The sequence below is a fragment of the Lepisosteus oculatus genome, chromosome 1, assembly GCF_040954835.1.
Source record: "Lepisosteus oculatus isolate fLepOcu1 chromosome 1, fLepOcu1.hap2, whole genome shotgun sequence".
NCBI classification, from domain to species: Eukaryota; Metazoa; Chordata; class Actinopteri; order Semionotiformes; family Lepisosteidae; genus Lepisosteus; species Lepisosteus oculatus.
In genome coordinates, this window is record NC_090696.1 from 3,064,083 (window position 1) to 3,082,804 (window position 18,722).

At 50.1% G+C, this 18,722-nt stretch overlaps 1 protein-coding gene across 1 annotated transcript in view; it reads left to right on the forward strand.

Moving 5' to 3' along the window:
* LOC102683302 (protein O-GlcNAcase) overlaps nucleotides 1-18,621 on the forward strand; it is a 32,645-nt gene extending 14,024 nt beyond the window's left edge. Inside the window, exons 8-17 of the mRNA XM_069178711.1 lie at nucleotides 3,249-3,344; nucleotides 4,865-5,385; nucleotides 5,886-6,060; nucleotides 6,893-6,949; nucleotides 8,916-9,001; nucleotides 9,950-10,054; nucleotides 11,060-11,151; nucleotides 11,560-11,752; nucleotides 15,820-15,979; nucleotides 16,481-18,621. Of these exons, the coding sequence (XP_069034812.1) occupies nucleotides 3,249-3,344; nucleotides 4,865-5,385; nucleotides 5,886-6,060; nucleotides 6,893-6,949; nucleotides 8,916-9,001; nucleotides 9,950-10,054; nucleotides 11,060-11,151; nucleotides 11,560-11,752; nucleotides 15,820-15,979; nucleotides 16,481-16,617 (1,622 nt within the window). The 3' untranslated portion in view covers nucleotides 16,618-18,621. The remainder of the gene's footprint in view (nucleotides 1-3,248; nucleotides 3,345-4,864; nucleotides 5,386-5,885; nucleotides 6,061-6,892; nucleotides 6,950-8,915; nucleotides 9,002-9,949; nucleotides 10,055-11,059; nucleotides 11,152-11,559; nucleotides 11,753-15,819; nucleotides 15,980-16,480) is intronic.
* Nucleotides 18,622-18,722: the final 101 nt, after the last annotated feature.

Consider the following 18,722-nt stretch of genomic DNA (forward strand, 5'->3'; position numbering starts at 1 on the left):
CTCGGTGTTCTTGGACCATTCCAGTCTATTGTCGATGTGTACTCCCAGGTACTTGTATGAGTCCACTATCTCCACGCCACTCCCATGGATGTAGAAAGGAGTAGGTTGGACCCTTTTCCTCCTGAAATCTATCACCAACTCCTTTGTCTTTGCCATATTCAATTGCAGGTGGTTCTCCCTATACCACTCCACAAAGCTGCTGCCCAGTCCTCTGTACTCTTCCTCCTGCCCATCCTTGATACATCCCACAATTGCAGAGAACTTTTGCAGGTGGCATGACTTTGAGTTGTACTCAAACAAAGTATAGAGGGTGAAGAGGAATGGAGAAAGAACTTTCCCCTGATGAACCCTCTGTGTTACTCACAACCTGTTCAGACGCACAGTTCTGAAGTCTCACAAACTGTGGTCAGCCTGTCAGATAGTCGGTGATCCATGAGATCATGGAGGCACTGACTTGCATCTCCTCCAGCTTCTTCCCTAGCAGTAAGGGCTAGATAGTGTTGAAGGCACTGGAGAAGTCGAAAAACGGAATCCTCACAGTGCTGCCAGCCTTGTCCAGGTGGGAGTAGGCCCTTTGCAGCAGGTAGATGATTACATCTTCCACACCAACACTGGGCTGGTAGGTGAACTGTTTCCACTGGGTTTCCACTGTTCCACTGTTTCCACTGGGTTTCCAGTGATGAACTGACCAGGGGTCTCAGGTGGGACATGACCAGCCTCTCCAGTGTCTTCATGACGTGAGAAGTCAGTGCAACTGGTCTGTAGTTATTGAGGACAGAGGGGCGCCCTTTCTTTGGTACCGGGACCAGGCATGATGTCTTCCAGAGCACCGGGACTCTCTCCAAGCGCAGGCTCAGGTTGAACAGTCTCTGGAGCACTCCGCTCAGCTGATCCGCACAAGCCCTCAGACCTCTGGGACAGATGTTGTCTGATCCTGTGGCCTTACCCTGGTGCAGCCTCTTCAGCTCCCTCTTCACCTGGTCAGCCGTGATGGTCAGCCTGGCCTGGGGGATGGTGCTCATAGCACTTTCAGTGCTGCAGGTTGGAGAGTGGCAGCTGTGGGGGATGGGTGGGTGAGTAGCTGTCGGGGGTTGTAGCTGAAGGCGGCTGTAATAGTGGGGGGATGGCGGAGGTGTTGGACAGTCGCAGCTGTGGGGGCTTAGGGAGCGTGTGGGGGGGATAGGTGTTGAGCCACAGGCCCTGAGCTCGTTGGCCATCTCCAGGTTCCCCTCTGTTGCACCCCCAGCCTGTTTGAAGCCAGTGATCTCTCTCGTGCTGCTCCCTACGTCCCTCGCTATTCCTTTGCAGCTTGTCCTCTACCTTCCTCCTGTAGGCGTCCTTGCTCTCTCCTAACTTCTGCTTTAGTTCCCCCTGAACACGCTTGACGTCTTCCTTATCCCCCCTCCTAAAGGCTCTCTTCTTGTCATTCAGAAGAGCCTTCAGGTCGCTGGTGATCCAGGGTTTGTTATTGGAAAAGCAGTGTACGTCTTTGGTGGGGATGGTGTTGTGTACGCAGAAGTTTATGTAGTCAGTGACACAGTCCACCATGCTGTCTATGTCGTCCCCATGTGGTTTGCACAACACATCCCAGTCGGTGGCCTCCAAAGCACCACGTAGATCCTCCAAAGCCTCCTGAGACCATCTCCTCACAGTCCTCATGGTCGCAGGTTGGCTTGTATCGTGGTGTAAGCAGGACAAGGTTGTGATCTGATTTGCCAAGGGAGGGAAGGGCTGTGGAACTATATGCATCCTTAGCATTGGCATATAAGTCCAGTGTTTTGTTTTCTCTGGTCGGGTACTTAACAAACTGGTTGAAAGTAGGCAAAGTGGTGGAAATAGAGACGTGATTAAAGTCCCCTGAAATAGCCATAAAAGCGCTAGGGTGCTTTGTTTGTAGCCTGGCTGTGACTGTGTGTATGACGTAACACGCTGCCTCTGCGTTTGCCGTGGGTGGAATGTGAACAACAACAAAGATGGCGCATGTAAACGCCCGCGGACGCAGCCCAATGGCAACCAGTTCAATGTCCAGACTACAGGAGCTCATAAACATAAATATAAATATATATTGTACATGTTTATATTTTTATGGGGGGCACTACATTTCATACCTTCATTGAGTGGTTTTATTGCAGAGGGGACAAAAGACGTCTTCTGAATGTTTTTATTTGAATTTGGTGCCCTGTGCCGTCTCCCTGATGAGAGTGTTATGTATCGAGAGTGGAGTGGATGTGTGGAATCAGCTGTACTGTTCCTCGCTCTCCATCGGTTTTAGCACGTTAGTATTGGAAGCACCAATGAAATACGGTTGTGAGTCCGGAAGAACACGTGTTTCTTTTCTTCTCTTTCACATGGAATAAACCTTTACTTGCTCTTAATTTAGAAATTCTTAAACTTTACAGGAAAGTGTTTTTATTTTCCTGCTTAACAGGATTCATGTAAAGATTCAATGTTTGTTGACATTTTCAACACAGTACAGAGCTTGGATTTTGGTGATTCTATCATGTCAAGAAGCACTGGAAATATGGGATTTTCCCAATGTTCAGAATTCAGAAATATGTGTTTCTTGCAATGATCTTGCCGGGTTGCACAGGCAATGTGTGACCATATCCAACAACATCGACAGAAACTGTAGATATAGATGTGCCTTTTTGTTTATGAAATAAACATTTACATGCCGCTCTTGTGCTTGAAACAAAGCAGTACCAAACCCACGCCAGACACCTACCACTTGAGGGCGAAGGGCGTGGGGCAGTGCTCAGGGCTGGGGTCTCCGGAATCGAGGCTTGTGGGATTGTGCCGTTGTACCCCTGAGCAAGGTAGTACACTCCGATTGCTTCAGGAGATAGACACCGGCTGTGTAAAGGGGTACCTGCCTGGCAGTTGGCTTTTACAGGTTTTAAAGGACTAAGAAAAACTCAAGACAAATACCAAGGCCTGCATCAGCATGCCTGCAGCAGGAGTGGTGTGGGTGCTGCCAGTCCATGCGTGCGTGTTGTCTGTCTGTGTGTGTGTTGTTAGTCCATGAGTGTGTGTTGTTCTCAGTCCACGTGTGGGTGATGTTGTCAGTCATTGCGTGTGTGTGCGTGTTGTCAGTCCATGAGTGTGTGTTGTTCTCAGTCCACGTGTGGGTGATGTTGTCAGTCATTGCGTGTGTGTGCGTGTTGTCAGTCCATGAGTGTGTGTTGTTATCAGTTCTTGTGTGTGTGTGCTGTGAGCCCTGACCCTGAGAGTGTGTCTCCCTCCTGCAGGTGGGGAGGTGCAGCAGGTGACGTACTGTCCAGAGGAGGCGCTGCTTCTTGCCCTGAAGGACTGGATGCAGGAGATGAGTAAGCCGTTACAGCCAGGTATGCCCTTTGCAGGAGGCTGCGTCTGTATGGAGACAGTGGTCAGGGAGTAATTATTACCTGACTGTAACTGCTGGACCATTGCTGCTCACTCAGCAGGGTCTTGGGAATTCTTGCTAGAGGAGATGGGCTGGATAGTGTGATTGCATACACTGTATCAGACACACTGGCGTCAGTAATGTACCCAGAATCTCATCGTGCACATGGGGTAATGTGAAAATCCCTAAAAACATGCTCCTCTCTCATCAGCAGCAGAAAGAAACGGAATTGCAGTGGAGTCTTTCCCAGCCTGCTCTGTGCCATGTGAGCTCACTGTCATGTGTCCCATTTACGCCTCTCGGCAGGCCCAGCGGAGGCTTGGCAGGCTGGTTCAATTCCAGCCCTTCCAGGCCGTTCCGCAGCTGGATTCTTACAGCTGTGATTTCTGGCTGCTAATTAGCTGGTTGTGTCGGCTCCTTGCAGTGGAAGGAGCTGGAGGGGGAGGGAGCTTGGGTATTTGATCTGGTGTCTGGAGTCGTCTTCACAGGACAGGGGGCCAGTGGGAACCTCCTGCTCCTGCTTATTGATCCCACAGTTACCTCAGGCCATTTCTCTTCAGGATCCGGGCGATTCACCTCCTCTAGGATGGAAGTGGAGCAAATATATTGACACGTTTTGAAGGTTATAGTGTTAGGGTTTTTATGTGTGTTGTGGAGTGTTTGGAATCATTACTGGAATAAGTTATCTGAACTATGCAGGTCTGCTTCCTTCACCAAACTGCTTCAAGGTCAGTTTAAGTACTAAAGGGATTGAAACCAACAACAGTAATTGATCTGCTCTTAACGAGGCTGTCAAGGGACAAAGTGATCAACTTCAAGAACTTCATAGGATGAAAACCGGAGCCTGAGATCAATCACCTGTCACGAGGCTGTAATGTCTATAAAGAGGGAGGAAACCTAGCAGTGTGTTTCTGTAAGTCTGCACAAGGCCGTCTCACTCCTCTGCTGAAGGTATGACCACAACAGGATTGTTCGACATCTTGTTCCTTACTCCTGCTGGAGTCCTGCTAACAAAGGACTCTCGGCCCACAGTGGTCCCTGCCTGGGGATCTGCACAGCATGAAGAACCAGAGGCTGAAAGTGGTTCATCATCACCCCTGACAGGAGTTCGGCGATTGAGTGCACCTTCAGCAGAGGTGAATTAACAAGCAATGCGCTGCAAACTTGTGGCCCCAGATCTGTTCTTTCAGGCTGGTCCCGTAGGTTGTTCACACTGTTTATGTCTCTCAAATTTAGAGCTGTCAGCTGCTGTTCTTTCTGACTCACCAGCTCTAGGAGAGATACAGATGACAGTACAACATGCGTCGTTGAGCACTACAGCTGACAGGCTTTGCTGTGGAGAAATGCTGTACATGCTGTGCTTTCAGTCTCAGTCATTCCTGACAATGTCAAGGGAGACTCGACTCTTGAACATCACCTTCTGTTTTAGAAAGCCTGCATTTTCATTTTGCAATTTCTTTTTTCTTTTTTTCCCCCTGGCAGGTCGTCAGTGCCGCCCCGCTGGGCTCAAATCTTCAGAATCTGACTCGGATCTGAAGAACTCAGAGAGTGCAGTTCAAGACCCCGCCACCAGGGGGAGCAATCACACATCAGCACAGGACAATCTGCGGGGGGGCAGCCTTCTCCCTGCTGGGATCCCAAAGGACAAGGGGCAAGGGGAGCAGGAGCTGGTTGTCGCCCCGCGGAGTGAAGACCGGGGCCTCAGGCTGAGCGTGCCCCACGGAGAAATGGAGGGAGAGGAGGGGGAGAGAGAGGTCCAGGACACACCTGCCGGCAAAGAGCTCCCCCTCGTGCGCACGCAGTCCCAGGAGAAGGGGAAGGGGGGGGGTGCGGCAGTGGGGAGGGCCCCACTGAGCGAGGAGGAGGTCAAGCTGCTGGTGGGGCTGTACTACCTGCCCCACGAGCACGGCCCCCCCGCACAGCGCCTCCTGCAGGACCTGGCCTGGCTCAAAGCCCACAGCCACTGTGTCAGCGCCAACGGCAAGAAGGGGGAGCCACAGAAGGTCAGGCCTGCCTGAGACGCCGGGGGTCACGTTCGGGTCACGGGGGCACTGTGAGGGAGGGCTGTCATCAAGGTCGCTGAGACATGGAGACATGGGGCCAGAGGCAGTGTGATGCATCGCAATACAGTCTCTGATTCTGTGGGCATTTGTGCCCCTCTGATGTCACATGCATGGCGATTGCTATTTCGCTATCTTAAACTTGGCATTTTTAGGTCACAGGTCATGTTTAGGCCAGAGCTGGTGCAGAATGGCCTCTGTGTGTCTCCCAGATAGGGCTGCTGGTGCAGAATGGCCACTGTGTGTCTCCCAGGTAGGGCTGCACCTCAGAAGTTGATGATGTGGGTCCCCTCCTAAATGTGAAGCTCTAGGTGATAAACCTGGTGATAAAAAGAAAGATAAAACTCAAGGCGTTCTATATGGCGGTCTGTCCCTGGCATGTGTGCTTTGTGGGATTTTTCCGCCCGCTGTAACGCTGTGTGTTTGTGCGTGCGGTCGCGCAGGTAGAGGAGTGGCGCCTGCGGGCCGGCCGGTTCCAGCAGGACTGCGACAGGATCGCGCGGCTGCATGGCAGCGTGGTCAACTGCACCAACCGCGCCGTCCTCTACGACCTCTACCCCTACGTCTGGGATCTGAGGAACACTGTGCTGGTGACCAAGGCGTTCGTCAGCTGGCTGGGTGAGTGACCTTGGCTCTGTGTGCCAGGGAGGCCGGGAGCTCTTACTCCCACTGGGCACAGTGCTGGGCTTCAGGCGAAGTGTTAGAGGGGCAGCAGGGTGGAGCAGAGAGTGTGGTTCTGGATTTCTGCAAGGTTGCAGGTTCAAACCCCAGGTGTAACACAGCTTTTGTACACTTGAGTGAGGAACCAGGGCGGGGCGGTGGCTCTGTGGCTGAGGATCTGTGCCTGCGGCTGGGAGGTTGCCGGTTCGTATCTTGCATCCAGCAGAGGAATCCTACTCTGTTGGGCCCCTGAGCAAGGCCCTTCACCCCAACTGCTCCAGGGGTGCTGTATAAATGGCTGACCCTGCGCTCTGACTCCCAGCTTCTCTCCCTGTCTGTGTGTCTCATGGAGAGCAAGCTGGGGTATGTGAAAAGACAAATTCCTAATGCAAGAAATTGTATATGGCCAATAAAGTGATCTCTCTCTCTCTAAACTGGGTGTTGCTTTGGATAAAAGCCTCGGCTGATCAATAGGCAGTGAGTAGTTAGAGACATGGCACCTCCCACTGGCAAGCTCTACACATCCAGAAAAGGAATTGCCATAAAACAATTCAAAATGAACACATTTTTGACTGACTGTATTTTTAGAAAATGGGAATATTGAAGCAAAGAGTATTCAGCCTTTTTTAGAAACTCGTTTCTGCTCAATGGCAATGGCTGTGGTCTGTGAGGTGTTACCCTGTTTGTGCGGGAGCAGGGTCCCAGGTGCAGGACTCTGAGTATCGGGGTGCCTTGGGTTCCCCCGGCCGGTATGTCAGTGTCTCACCATCGCTGTGCTCTCCTCTTTCAGACGGCCGGGTGCTGAATGACAACTATCCTTTTGGCTCCTGGAGGAACTGCTTTTACTGTACGTTAGAAGAAAAGGAAGGGAAGGAGACTTTTACTAAACACCCTGCTTGTCTCTAGATACAGTCCTGTCGTTTGTAGTCTGAGAAAGCTGTTCACGGCAGGTTCACTAGCGTTCCCGATGAATGTGGTCTCCACTTCCTCGGGTTTTAGTTCGTTTTCAGTCACATACTGTTGGTCTGCAATCTACAGTGCCCTGTGCACACATACCTTGGTCTTATCTGTTCCATAATATTTATTATTATTTCAGACTACTCATGTATTTAGGCGTCAAGTTCTCAAGCCAAGAGGAGGTAATGTCAGACTGAGCACATGTGGCCCCTGCTGGAACCACCTCACTCATCATTATTGATAGATTGCATTTCATTAGCTGGCTATCAAGTGATGCTTTGGGACAGTGGCGTGAGTGCATGCCTATCACCCAGAAGATCTTGGGTTCAATTACTGGTCAGGGTACAAGTTTTATTCTAACAAATAAAGACTCCTTCTCTAAAAATAAAATAGTAAAAAATATGAGACGTAATTGACAATGTCTTAGAGTCTTAGACTTAACAAGACAAATATTTATTGACAATAAGGGACACAGTTATATGAAACACAACATTACATGACATACACCAGCTTCACTATAATACACATGTAAAGATGAGTTTCAGAAGCCTGCTTCACACAGACCCAGAAACCCAGGGCTGCCAACTCTAGCCCTGTTATCTAAATATAGTACAAAACACATTAACAGGCAAGAGAGAAAAACCTGCATCCTACAATTCACTCTTCCAATAACATGGATTCCCAAATATGACAGGAATCAATCACCCCATTCTAAAGAAGCATCACAAAACCTGGAAAGAAGATTTTTAGTCTGTGGACTCCACAATATAAGAAATCAGAATGTGCTTAAAATAATTTATCTAGCTAGAATCTGGAGGTAGAAGGTGATGATGATGATGTTCCCTCTCCTCTCTGACTGTCCGCAAGAGCTGCAGCTCTATTGAGTTTCCTCTCCTCCCCCAGTAGGACACAAAGCAGTTCTGATTCTGCTAGGTTTAGGAATTCTGGGTTTTAGATTTGTTATATTTGGGAAGAATGTTGTCTAATTCCAGAGTAATTGTCACAGTGCAGCAGAGAGCGCATCCTTGTCTCTGTTTCTCAGAAAGGAAAAGGACAGAAGAGAGCAATAAATCCACACTTAAAAAAACAGTGTCCAGAACTCCTACCACCACCTGGCCCTGCTGAGCCAGGAGCTGAGCCCAGAGATGACAGCACAGCTACAGCAACACAAGACACACAGCACTAACTCACCCACTGACACGCACACGCACACAAGAGCTGAGCCCAGAGATGAGCCCCCTCAGCCAGCTGGTCCTGAAGCGCACTGACACCGACCAGCCTCAGGACAGCAAAGCTACAGCAACACAAGACACACAGCACTGCCTCACACACACACAAGAGAATCGAACTCAACCCACATCACAGAACAAGCCAAACAGCACTGCCTCAACTGCTGGGACACACAACACACACTGAACAAGACCGCTTCCCCCACTGGGGCACACACACAAATACAACACACACTGAACAACACTGCCTCACCCACTAGGACACACACACAAACACACACTAAACAACACTGCCTCACCCACTGGAACCACACTGAACAGCACTACCCTAAGATCATCTGTGGTTACTTGCCTAAGTTCACAAAAAACTTTTTACCTTACATGGTTTTTGTTCTGATATCATAAGAGTATATTTGGACTTACCTGACACTAAAATAACTATAAATAAGAAAATATTTATATCCAGTACTTTTGGAAAGCACTGTAGCTTTCTTCAAATATCTGCAGAACAAGAAAGTAGTCTGTCTGGGAAAGGGATGTGTTTATAACCTCCAGGTGCCTGTAGCCTGGGGGCTGGCTTTCCTATTGAAGTTCTGGGTCCTGAGTTGACCAGGCCTGTCTTAACAGGGTGTCGCACCAATGCTTCAGTGGATCTGCTGGGGGTGGAATCAGAGCCCTGGGTCTTCAAAGGAGGTCTCTCTGGGGAATTCCAGGTAAGACCTGTGATCACAGCACCTTCTGCAGGACTGGAGAGGAACTGCACCCACCTTCTCTTCACCTGGGACTGTGCAGGAGACTGAGGACAAGGGGCTTTACTGTCACAGCAGCTCCACCCTAAACAGTGAATGATGATCATTCTAGTTCCACACAGCTGATGCTTAAGAAGGCAGTAAATAGTTTTGAAGATGCTACCTACGTAGCTTGGCTGACTTCCTTTATTGTCCCAGATGGGAAGTTTGCTTTGCAGATAGCTAGAAAGACATACAAGCTACATAATACATCATGAATACATTAACAAATAAAAAAACAAACATTCATAAGATCAATGTACATGCATTAAAGGAATTACAGTACATATATGCATGAGGTGAATGTGTGACATATGATATAGTATTTATCTGGTTTTCTCTGAATTGTGAATGGCATAGTGGTTAGCACTCCTTCCTTATAGTTCCAATTCAAGGGTACCATTTCTGCGGAGTTTGCATGGTCTCTCAGGTAACTGCCAGGTGCTGCAGTTTCCTTTTGTATCCAAAAGAGAGACAGGCCACTCTGATTTGTCCCTTTCCAAGAGAAATTTCATCTCTGGGATTTGTTGTCAGGACCGGCAGTTTTTTCCATAACTTTCAGTCCCCAGCCTGAGATCTTGCCCTTAGCTTGATCTAAAGAGTCACTCTAACCCTTTGCCTTAACATTGGCAGGCTGATCTTACGTCTTTAAGCTTTATTTATATCTGTGTTGTTTCAGTAAGGAATCTCCAAAGCCATCCTCTTATTCTGTAGGTGAAACCTCAAGTTTCTTAAAAAATGAAAAAATATTCTGATCTATATAATCTTATTATAGGATTAATTATTGAATGTAGTGTAACTGATCCTAGGTCTTGTGTGTAGGAGGCCAGTGGCAGTCCTCTGTGAATTGTGCAGTACCTGTGTGTGTTCCAGATGCTGCTCCCAACAGGGACCAACAACGATCTGTTCAGCCACCCACCTCCACTCTTTCCCAGCTCCAGGCTTTACAACATCCGCCCGTACCAGACCAAAGACAAGGTGAGCCCACACAGGCACAGAACCTGCAGACACGAGACGCTCCACTCACGTAAGCAACGCGACCTCGAGCGAGACAGGGCAGGAACACACCCACTCCCACACCCACCGTTGCACAAATACATTGTCCTGAGAAAGTATTTGGCCCCTGTCTGATTTTCTCAATATTTGCACATTTTTCACAGTGAAATGTGGTCAGATCTTTTTGGGGGCTGTAGTATAAAGAGAAAAGTCTGAGAAATAAATGACACCAAAGTTGCTTTTTTCATGTGTTTGGTGTGCAAGGTAATCAGACATGTAATCTTCAGGTGTGAAGACGTCATTGCCCCCCTCCAGTAAACCCCATTAAGGGGATAATTAGGGTCAGCAATTTGAATACTCTGGTTAAGAATCAGGCCCGATTTGGGTAAGTCCTGCCCAGTATAAATCTGAGTAAGTTTGGCTCTTACTATCGGAGTGAAGCTATAAGCACATAGATTCTAGAGGCACATTATGCCTTAAATAAAAATAAAAGCCTGAAAACGCGCACATCCTATGTCTGCCAATGTCCTGTGTATGTATTCTGTGTGTGTGCGTGTCCTGTGCATGTAGTGTGTGTGTGCATGACCTATATGTATCCTGTGTGCTCGTGTCCTGTGTGTGCTCGTGTCCTGTGTGTGCGCGTGTCCTGTGTGTGCGCGTGTCCTGTGTGTGCGCGTGTCCTGCGTGTGCGCGTGTCCTGTGTGTGCGCGTGTCCTGTGTGTGCGCGTGTCCTGTGTGCGCACGTGTCCTGTGTGTGTGTATCCTGTGTGTGTGTGCGCCTGTCCTGTGTGTGCGTGTCCTGTGTGCGTGTGCATGTCCTGTGCATGTGCATGTCCTGTGTGTGTGTGCATGTCCTGTGTGTGCGTGTCCTGTGTGCGCGTATCCTGTGTGCGTATCCTGTGTGCGTATCCTGTGTGCGTGTCCTGTGTGCGTGTCCTGTGTGCGTGTCCTGTGCCCTGACAGCCTCTCTCTCCGTGTCTGGAGCAGGTGGAGCTGTACAGGATCTGCAGGCAGCTGCACCTGAAGACCCAGAGCAGCCCTGATGGCCACCAGCCTCACCCAGACCTGATGGGAGACAGGCAAGTGAGAGCCGGCGCTGTCCAGGACAACCGGCAGCTCTATACACAGTGACACATAGTGAGCCTGGGGCTCAGGCACAGATCGCTGCAGTTAACCTCCACCCGGCAGTGCTGGGGATCGAGTTCAGGGCAGCTGACAAAGGTGACACTAATTCACCTTCACTTTGCTCATCCACAGGGCTTTGAGTGCTGGTTGGTAGCAGTTTTGTCATGCGTCTTAGGGTGTAAAAGATTAAAAATAAGGAATCCCTTGTGGGTGTTCAGCTAACTTTTTGCAGAATGCAGGAGCACACGGTCTGTGTGTTTCGCACCCTTAACAGCACAGTGTCGGTTTACAGTGGTGGGCTTCATCTCGTCCCCGGGGCTGCTGGGGAGGACCCCTGAGTCTCCTTCTCTCCCTCTGCCCAGGTGGCTGGGCGCCAGCTTCGCGTTGTGCCCAGAGTACAGCTTCGTGCTGGAGGACGAGCAGGGCCTGTGTGGCTGTGCCCTGGGTGCGCTGGACATCAGGGCTTTCCTCAAGAGGAGCGAGGCCACCTGGCTGCCCACCATGAGGGAGAAACACCCCCGCGGGCCTGGCGCGACCAGCCACCCCGCGGCACAGGTAAGACCCCAGAGAGCCTCCCTCACGGGCGTGCTGGGAGACAGGGCTATGAATGAGAGCAGCCTCGCCTTGATCTGGGGATCTTGTCCAGCCGTGGCTTGGTATAAACAAGGGTATCAGCTTCAGTAACATGACTGGATAGCTTGTTCCCCACTCCTACTACTATTTGGGTAAAGACCTGTCACTTGTGTTTTCGGATTGTGAATCGTTGTTCATTCACTTTAGTTGCTTTGTCACAGTCTTTGAGGATGTTAAACATTTGTATCCCGACCCCTCGTAATCTTTCAAGACTAAAGAGATTTAGCTCCTTCAGCCTGTCAGTGTTGGACTTTCTGTTCAGCAAACCAGGATTGTATCTAGAAGCAGTATCCTTTCTTGTAACATGGTGACCAGTATTGTACATAATATTCTAAATTACTGTCCATATATAGCACACATAACCAATACTACTATAATCCATGTATATCAAATACTACTTTACGAGTACTCTGAAAAGTATTACAGTATTCTTTTCGTATATTATTATATTCAGGTGGGAAGCTGTGTCAGCATGCGTAGGCTGCAAAGGAACAAGTAATAGGTTTATTCCCTGCTGAAAAAAAAGAAGAAAACACAGTGTTTCATTCGTGGAGCCTTCTACACCTGAAGAAGGCTCCAAGGCCGAAACGTTGTGTTCTCTTTCTTCTTTTTTCAGCACGGAATAAACCTATTACTTGTTACTTATTATTATATTTATGTGTACTTAAAACATATTGAGTTTATGTAGGTGCTGAAAGTTTCAGTTTTTATTAAGTTAGAGATTGTTTTTTTATTCCACATTTTTTGCTTTGCAATGCATTTCTGAGGTATTCAACTACTTTGTCAATCACAGAATTGCTTTTTAGGGATTAAGGATATTGATTAGATGTTTTGGAAGTAATTTTTAAACTGATTACTCATAACTGATCATGCAATTTTGACTGTTGATTAATCAATATACACCTCGTTGGTGAGAGAGCTGGTTGGACACAGGTGGTGAGGACTGGAAGCAGCCTGTTAAAAACCAAGATGGAGAAACACAGCATGACGTCAACATGCCCCAGGCGGGCTCTCTTGAGGACGAGCAGCTATGCAAGAGCCCAATGCTCCTTAGTGACAAAGTGAGGTTTTGTGTCGAACACCCGCTGGGCACCAGAGGGCACCCTGCAGATGTACACCGGGCTGCCATTCTGCCAGTCCCACTTGCTGCTCCATCTCCACGGGCAGAACCGCTGCTCAGTGTGTGTCAGATCTCATTGGTCAAAGACCACATCGCTTCTCTTGAGGTACCCACACCATGTTGAGTGGGAGAGGTCCCGTACACAGAGAGAAGAGAGACTGCGTCTCTGAGCTCAGGTAGAAACGAGTGTGCACAGCTGTGAAGACGGGGAAAACCCTTGAGCTTGGTGGGAGACAGCGCCAGCCCGACTCCGAGAGCTGGCCGGCCACACTGGGGGCCAGCATGTGACCTGAGCGCTGTCCTCCTGGTCTGCCGGGAAACACAGGAACCGGCCTGCAGCTGTGTCTGTCCCCATCATGAGAGCTGCACAGACACAGAAACATGACCTGTCTGGAGGTGCTTGCAAATAACTTCACTATTTTTCTCTGTATGATTTGAATATTTTCTCCTGAAAGAGATGAACTAATTGCACTCAGGAGTCCTGTGCCCTCATACTCGTTCATGATTCAACAGCCTCCTTCCTTCTGAGAAATTAGTGGAATCAGCTTTTATGTGAGTTTATAGCTTGTTTACTGTACATCTTATTTGTACTGCAATATACTGAGCTGAGTGATTGGAGGACTGACAGTTTAGGACTGGTTTTCTGTCAGAATTCGGTTTTCTTGTCAGTAAAGGTACAGGCAATCACATCACATGGGTCTGCACTTATCCAAGTCAGAACATTTTTTTCTATGCTTTTAAGTTCTGTTTAAAATGAAGGTGTTCTCATCTCTTTAGGAGGTAGTGTTTTGGTTTTTGATTACTTTAGATAAAAATAAACATTAAAATATATAAAAAGCGGGGCTGTACTCTACTGTACTGCAGTGCTGTGTGGTGGAGACCAGATCTGTACTCTACTGTACTGCAGTGCTGTGGTGGAGACCAGATCTGTACTCTACTGTACTGCAGTGCTGTGTGGTGGAGACCAGATCTGTACTCTACTGTACTGCAGTGCTGTGTGGTGGAGACCAGATCTGTACTCTACTGTACTGCAGTGCTGTGCGATGGAGACCGGCGCTGTACTCTACTGTACTGCAGTGCTGTGGTGGAGACCAGATCTGTACTCTACTGTACTGCAGTGCTGTGTGGTGGAGACCAGATCTGTACTCTACTGTACTGCAGTGCTGTGTGGTGGAGACCAGATCTGTACTCTACTGTACTGCAGTGCTGTGCGATGGAGACCGGCGCTGTACTCTACTGTACTGCAGTGCTGTGGTGGAGACCAGATCTGTACTCTACTGTACTGCAGTGCTGTGTGGTGGAGACCAGATCTGTACTCTACTGTACTGCAGTGCTGTGGTGGAGACCAGATCTGTACTCTACTGTACTGCAGTGCTGTGTGGTGGAGACCAGATCTGTACTCTACTGTACTGCAGTGCTGTGTGGTGGAGACCAGATCTGTACTCTACTGTACTGCAGTGCTGTGCGATGGAGACCGGCGCTGTACTCTACTGTACTGCAGTGCTGTGGTGGAGACCAGATCTGTACTCTACTGTACTGCAGTGCTGTGTGGTGGAGACCAGATCTGTACTCTACTGTACTGCAGTGCTGTGTGGTGGAGACCGGCGCTGTACTCTACTGTACTGCAGTGCTGTGTGGTGGAGACCAGATCTGTACTCTACTGTACTGCAGTGCTGTGCGATGGAGACCGGCGCTGTACTCTACTGTACTGCAGTGCTGTGGTGGAGACCAGATCTGTACTCTACTGTACTGCAGTGCTGTGTGGTGGAGACCAGATCTGTACTCTACTGTACTGCAGTGCTGTGTGGTGGAGACCAGATCTGTACTCTACTGTACTGCAGTGCTGTGCGATGGAGACCGGCGCTGTACTCTACTGTACTGCAGTGCTGTGGTGGAGACCAGATCTGTACTCTACTGTACTGCAGTGCTGTGTGGTGGAGACCGGCGCTGTACTCTACTGTACTGCAGTGCTGTGTGGTGGAGACCAGATCTGTACTCTACTGTACTGCAGTGCTGTGCGATGGAGACCGGCGCTGTACTCTACTGTACTGCAGTGCTGTGGTGGAGACCAGATCTGTACTCTACTGTACTGCAGTGCTGTGTGGTGGAGACCAGATCTGTACTCTACTGTACTGCAGTGCTGTGCGGTGGAGACCAGATCTGTACTCTACTGTACTGCAGTGCTGTGTGGTGGAGACCAGATCTGTACTCTACTGTACTGCAGTGCTGTGTGGTGGAGACCGGCGCTGTACTCTACTGTACTGCAGTGCTGTGTGGTGGAGACCAGATTTGTACTCTACTGTACTGCAGTGCTGTGGTGGAGACCAGATCTGTACTCTACTGTACTGCAGTGCTGTGTGGTGGAGACCAGATCTGTACTCTACTGTACTGCAGTGCTGTGTGGTGGAGACCAGATCTGTACTCTACTGTACTGCAGTGCTGTGTGGTGGAGACCGGCGTTGTACTCTACTGTACTGCAGAGCTGTGTGGTGGAGACCAGATCTGTACTCTACTGTACTGCAGTGCTGTGCGGTGGAGACCAGATCTGTACTCTACTGTACTGCAGTGCTGTGTGGTGGAGACAGGCGCTGTACTCTACTGTACTGCAGTGCTGTGTGGTGGAGACCAGATCTGTACTCTACTGTACTGCAGTGCTGTGCGGTGGAGACCAGATCTGTACTCTACTGTACTGCAGTGCTGTGTGGTGGAGACCAGATCTGTACTCTACTGTACTGCAGTGCTGTGCGGTGGAGACCCGATCTGTACTCTACTGTACTGCAGTGCTGTGTGGTGGAGACCGGCGCTGTACTCTACTGTACTGCAGAGTGATCTGTAGTTCTGTATTGTAATGTTCTGTAATTGTGTGCAGGAGGCCCTGCAGTATTTCCATTCGGAGCATCCAGACTACCCTGACTCCCTGCTCTACCACTTCCCCTCTGTTCTGCGGCTGGAAGCACTTCCGGAAGTCCTGGACACAAGCGTCACACGCAGCCTGGTCACTTCTCTGCTGTCCGCACTCAAAGCTAATGGTCAGTTCTCCCTGTGTATCCAAGTATCCTGGTTGTGTCTCTCTTGCTGTGTGTCTGCTGTCTTTCTCTCTGGACCTGTGCAGACTCTCCTCTCCCCATCTTTAGTGTCTCAGTCTAGGCAAAGTATCCTGACAGAGAAGTCTATTGGCTTCCTCTCTGTCAGGGCGTCTGCCTACAGTCTTAGCACAGTAAGCTCCTTGCCCTGTCTGTCTCCGAGGCCTAAGGGAAGGTCCTACGCTGACAGGCTGAAGGAACTGAACTGTTTTAGTTTTGAACAGAGAAGACTGAGGGGGCCCAACAAAAGTAGTCAAACTCCTCTGAGATCTGGAGGCGTTTCTTTCCACACAGGGTTGTGGGGTTATGGAACAAGCTGCCCTGCCTTCAGAAATGCCTGGATGATCCTGTTAACTCCAGTGAACTGCTAGCAACCCGACTGGCCAGAGGGGGCGAGAGGCCCCTGCCGTGTGTGACCTTCTTGTGCTCTTGTTCCTGTGCCCCCAGGTTCTCAGGGCGTGTTCTGTGAGGTCCTGCCCACTGACCGCTCCCGCCTGGAGTTCTTCACCAAGCTGGGCTTCCTGGAGATCTTCCGCTGTGAGGCGGTGACGCGCGAGGAGGTGGTGCTGGGCCGACTGCTGTAGCCCGGCTCAGGCTGGGGGGGGGTTTGGGGGCAGCCTCACCCCCCACATCCCAGCGAACACACCCCACCCCCGCCCTCACTGTCTCAGCTCGCCACAGCCACGTTTCCATTGGTGGGGAATACATTCCTTTCTATGGCTTTGTTTGCCTTTCATTTTGTAAGTATTTATTTTACCTGTATGATTTTGGATCTTCTGTTTGGTGGGCGTGTTAGGTGCAGTGAGCGGTTTCTGGCAGCTGCTGCCCTTGTGGGGCTGCGACACCTGACTCTCACACTGACCAGCTCCACTATCACCTCCGGGGCCCACGTCCAGCCCCCCACCCACACACATCTAGACACACCGCACCCCACCTGAACTAGAAACGTCTGCACATCGCTCTTGATAGAAAAGTGGATGAGCATCTTCTTTTCAGCTTGCATTTCCTTTGTCACGGTACAGATGTAACAAAAGACCAGAAATAAGTTTCATGAGCGTTCCTGTATATGTCGTGTTACAGTGGGTGGCCAGGTCCACTCTGGCTGGTTCCTTTCCATTGCTCTTTGACATGAGCTCTGCACCATGAATCCACCTGGGCTCCAGCTCCGGCACAGACCATATGCTTGCATACACATCCAGCACAGGGCACTGAGATAATCAGCACTTGAGCTGATGGAAAGAGCACACAAAACACAAGGACTGCCGAATTCCAGGACAAGGCAGGATGACGCACTTCTAGGAGCACTCTTATGGTTGAACACACGGACACTCATGCAGGGCACCAAGCAGTGCACGACCACACGCATGGTGAACGTGGCTCTGAGCTCCCTCTTGATATCGGCCCAAGGGCAGCTTGAGTGCAGGCGGCTCCGTCATCACAGTTTGCAAATAACCGGACGCTCTCGGTGCCACAGCCTGCCTCTGGTTCCTGACGGTCTCCTGACTGTCTCAGATTCCAACAGATGGATGACCGACAAGACGTACTGTATCTGTATAAAGTAAAAGACAAGGTTTACATGCAACATCGTGTCCCACAGCCCAGGAGCTGGAGCCCCTCCCCCCAGAGAGCTGGGGGCTGTGTGCGAGGGGCTGGTGGAAAGTGCGATCGTCTCTGTGGCCCTGCCGTGGGCTGGTGGAATCGTCACCTCATGCCCTGTGACTCCCAGGCAGGCCCGAGACTGCACCAGTCTTTCTGGGAATGGGTGGGCCTGGAATGTCTGTTCAGTTGATTCCAAGGCTTCGGCAGGATCCCCCCAGAAATGTCCTGGTGATTTTTTTAAATCCGTAAGCTTATGAGGATGGCTGTGCAAGGAAGCAGAGGGCGAGTGGTCCCGTATTGTGCGAGAGCTTTGTTCTTCAGCATAGCTGGCAGGGACGTTCCAGCAAGGCTGGGTCCTTGTGTGGGCTTCTCAGTATGCGATTCAAATCAAGAAGCAAATAAAAAAACAATGAGCCGTATTAGCAGCAAACGTTTTGAGCTTTGAGGCCTAGAGCCGGTGGCAATGCAAAACCATGGTCAAAACAGGGTTGCTCAATTCTACTCCTGAAAGGCTGGTGTGGTGGCGGCTTTTCAGTCCACCTGGGCTCTTAATGGCCTAGGATCAGCTCTTTAGTAGCTGAATTGGGCCAGCTTATCCCAGGTCTTCATTTTCTGGTGCTTTAAAGAGAAAAGCTGCAGACACACACGCCCTCCAGGACCAGCATTGAGCACCCCATGTGGAAAATATGGCACTGTCACTGGACACCCCATTTTTCCAGGTGAACTGGGGGTGAGAGCTCATTTGTCACAGAAGCCAGGAGACACAAGGCAGGGGTCCCCAGCTCCAGTTCTCAGGGCTGCGGCCCTGCCGGTCTCTGGGGCTCAGCAAGGCCCTCCAGTGGGCCCCGCCCCCCGCCCCCTGCGGTCACCATGGTCACTTTGAGGAGCAAGGAGCCTCGGACTGACTGACCCACTCGTCTGTCTGTGGATTTATTGTTTCATTGGTGACTTTGTGTAAAACTGATTAAAAGATTTGGTTTTCCCTCCAAGCGGTCTGTGTTCTCCTGTACAGTTCTGTGCAAAGCTTTCCTCCACGTCACTCCATGCTCTTGGGGAAACAGGTCCAGCTGCCCCATAGCTGGAGGGAGAA